A 2,500-nucleotide genomic window follows, 5' to 3' on the forward strand; every position below is an offset into this window, starting at 1 on the left:
CTTCTTCAGTGTGCGTTCATTGACATAGCACGCGATGAGCACAATAATATTCATCACGAGCGAGGTCTGAGTTTTTTGCAAGTGTTCATCCTTGCAATCCTGACATCCAGCTTTGATGAGCCTATCAACAAATGGCACAGCAGCTGACAGGTCTTGAAATAGGTCACTTGTAAGTGCATCGCTATCAGCAAGAAGACTCAAGAGGTTTGAACCAAGACTCACCCTCCTCATCCCCTCAAACTGCTCCATCTGCAAGTCCTCATCTGTCAGCAAGAGCATTGGGGAATGTTTCTTCTCATTCAAGACAGTGAAATCAATACATTCTGCAAGTCTTTCATAAAACTCCAAAATAACTGCACTATTTTTTAGAGTCTCAAGAACTGTTATGAGTGATTTTGATATCCTGTCATCCTGCTCTAGAATACTGTCATCAACAATGCCTTCAACTGTACTGACTTTCACTCCCCCTTCATCGTCTATGCAAAATTTGACGCCTGGATCAACTGCGGGTGAAGAAGAGCATTTCTTGAGGCCAGACAGAACAAGAAGAGTCTCTACAGCCTCTGCTTTCTGTTGCTGGGATAAATATCTGGAAAGCAGATTGTATTGTAGTGGCAGCAATAAAATTCTTCATCCTTATCAATTCAAACGTGAAAAAAAAAAAAAAAACATCTCACAAAATCAACATAAATGGGCCTGACAAATGCCAGAGTCACAAAATAACAAATGAACCATTTCCAATATCAGAATTGTTCTGCGTACTCACCTCACCAGAATCTGTTGGGCTTTGGAGCGGAGGTGTGATGTCATCAGAGCAGCAACTGCCATGAGAGGACACAAGACAGGTTGAAGAAGGCTGGTCAGGGTAACAGTTGGGGTTGCAATCTCCACAAATAGCTTATGAATTCGGGTAATGCAGAGTGTGAGGTTTGCATCAGAGCTTCCAAATGTTCTGTATAAAACAGATACATGAATTAACAGAAAATATATGATCAAATAAGTAAACAAACACATGCACAGCATGTATTTGTCTGGTTTAATCACAACCCTTGATCTTACTGCCAAGGAATCACATGTACTCACAGTGGTGCTTGCACTTCTGAAAGACAAAACACAAATGGAAAAACCTACTACCTTGCAGCCTCTGCAGTGGTTGTGTCAACCAGGGGTTTCAGAAGAGAATGTGTGACATGCATTGCAGTGAGTGAGGCAGAGCGCCTGGCCATTTGGGCCACAGTAAGCACCACCACTCGCAAGATTTCTGGTCTCAGTTCCTCTTTCAACATCAAGTCTCCGATCTGTTGGAAACAATCACCATATATAATAAGAATTATAAATCATATATAAATATATAAGTCTTAAAGAATAAATGCTAAATCAATTATTAAATGCCCATATAGCAATCATCACAAAAAACATTCTAACAATGTCATGCATACCTGAGGTCCAGCAGTAGAATACAACTGATCCAAGTTACTGATCTTGGCCTGAGCAATCAGACTAGCAACTGCCTCACACTGCTGCCAGTCCTTGCCATCACATATGGAGAGCCCAGCTCCAATCACTGCAGCAACACCACCCGGCTGAAACATGAACCTACGAACAAGAAGCACACCACACACCTTCTTGAACCACACCCCACGCTGTAAAGAGGAGTTTAAGTGATTAATTCACTATTCTTTAAAAATCATACAGTGAGAGCCATTATGATTCATTATACAATTCTAAACATGCTTGTAATAACTTTCTGATTACCTAATATTTTGTAGAGAATGATGTTTATAAAATATAATATCACTCACAAACATGGTTAAATTCAATCCCAAATTTTAAATATAAAAAGCAGAAAAACCACCACTACTTACCTGTGCCAAACCCTTGAGAAGTAAAATTTGTTTAATTGCATGATTGACATCCATGCACATAAAAACACTCTCCATCTGATCTCGGAAGAAGGCGGTGTCCTCAGGGAAATTTTTCACCTCTGAGGGACCAAAGCACAGCTGCAGCAGGGAACTCAAGACCTCAGGAAACATTGGTCCTCGCATGCAAATTCCTAGTGTTTCATGCTGGAGTGGGGGATAGAAAGAATAGATATCTTTGGATCAAATATCTGAAAATGTTATAAATCAATAATAAAAATGCCTTCAGAGAACTGCAATGTGTGATAAGCCTGCATACAAAACCTCATGGTTTCTAACCTTCATCACAGGTACAAGGACTCTGAAGATCTCTTTCAGGAGAGCATGTCTGCATTTCTGTGGCACAGAAGGCAGGTCACTTCCTAACACAAACTTGTTCTTTGCAAGCATCATCTTCACATATAGAGATGCCTCGTTGTCTAGGCACCCCAACACTGCTGTGTAGAAAAGGACTCGGCACACTGCCTCTACGTCCTGTGGCAGGGAGATAGGGATCACTACTTCTAATATACATAAAGATGGTCAGAACTGAAGTGGCTGATAAGAGGAGGTAACTGACTGATAGAAAAGTAGGTAAA

At 40.8% G+C, this 2,500-nt stretch overlaps 1 protein-coding gene across 1 annotated transcript in view; it reads right to left on the bottom strand.

The window, feature by feature from the left end:
* The window catches only part of Tango6 (transport and golgi organization 6), an 8,849-nt gene that overhangs the window by 3,265 nt on the left and 3,084 nt on the right, over nt 1-2,500 (bottom strand). The window contains exons 4-9 of the mRNA XM_043017293.2: nt 2,202-2,396; nt 1,866-2,069; nt 1,440-1,643; nt 1,135-1,298; nt 767-952; nt 1-589 (exon numbers count right to left, since the gene is read on the bottom strand). The exon at nt 1-589 is cut by the window's left edge and continues 558 nt beyond it. Of these exons, the coding sequence (XP_042873227.2) occupies nt 1-589; nt 767-952; nt 1,135-1,298; nt 1,440-1,643; nt 1,866-2,069; nt 2,202-2,396 (1,542 nt within the window). The remainder of the gene's footprint in view (nt 590-766; nt 953-1,134; nt 1,299-1,439; nt 1,644-1,865; nt 2,070-2,201; nt 2,397-2,500) is intronic.

This window comes from Penaeus japonicus, unplaced genomic scaffold, assembly GCF_977035675.1.
Source record: "Penaeus japonicus unplaced genomic scaffold, GWHDUDI00000001_assembly GWHDUDI00000040, whole genome shotgun sequence".
Classification (NCBI taxonomy): Eukaryota; Metazoa; Arthropoda; class Malacostraca; order Decapoda; family Penaeidae; genus Penaeus; species Penaeus japonicus.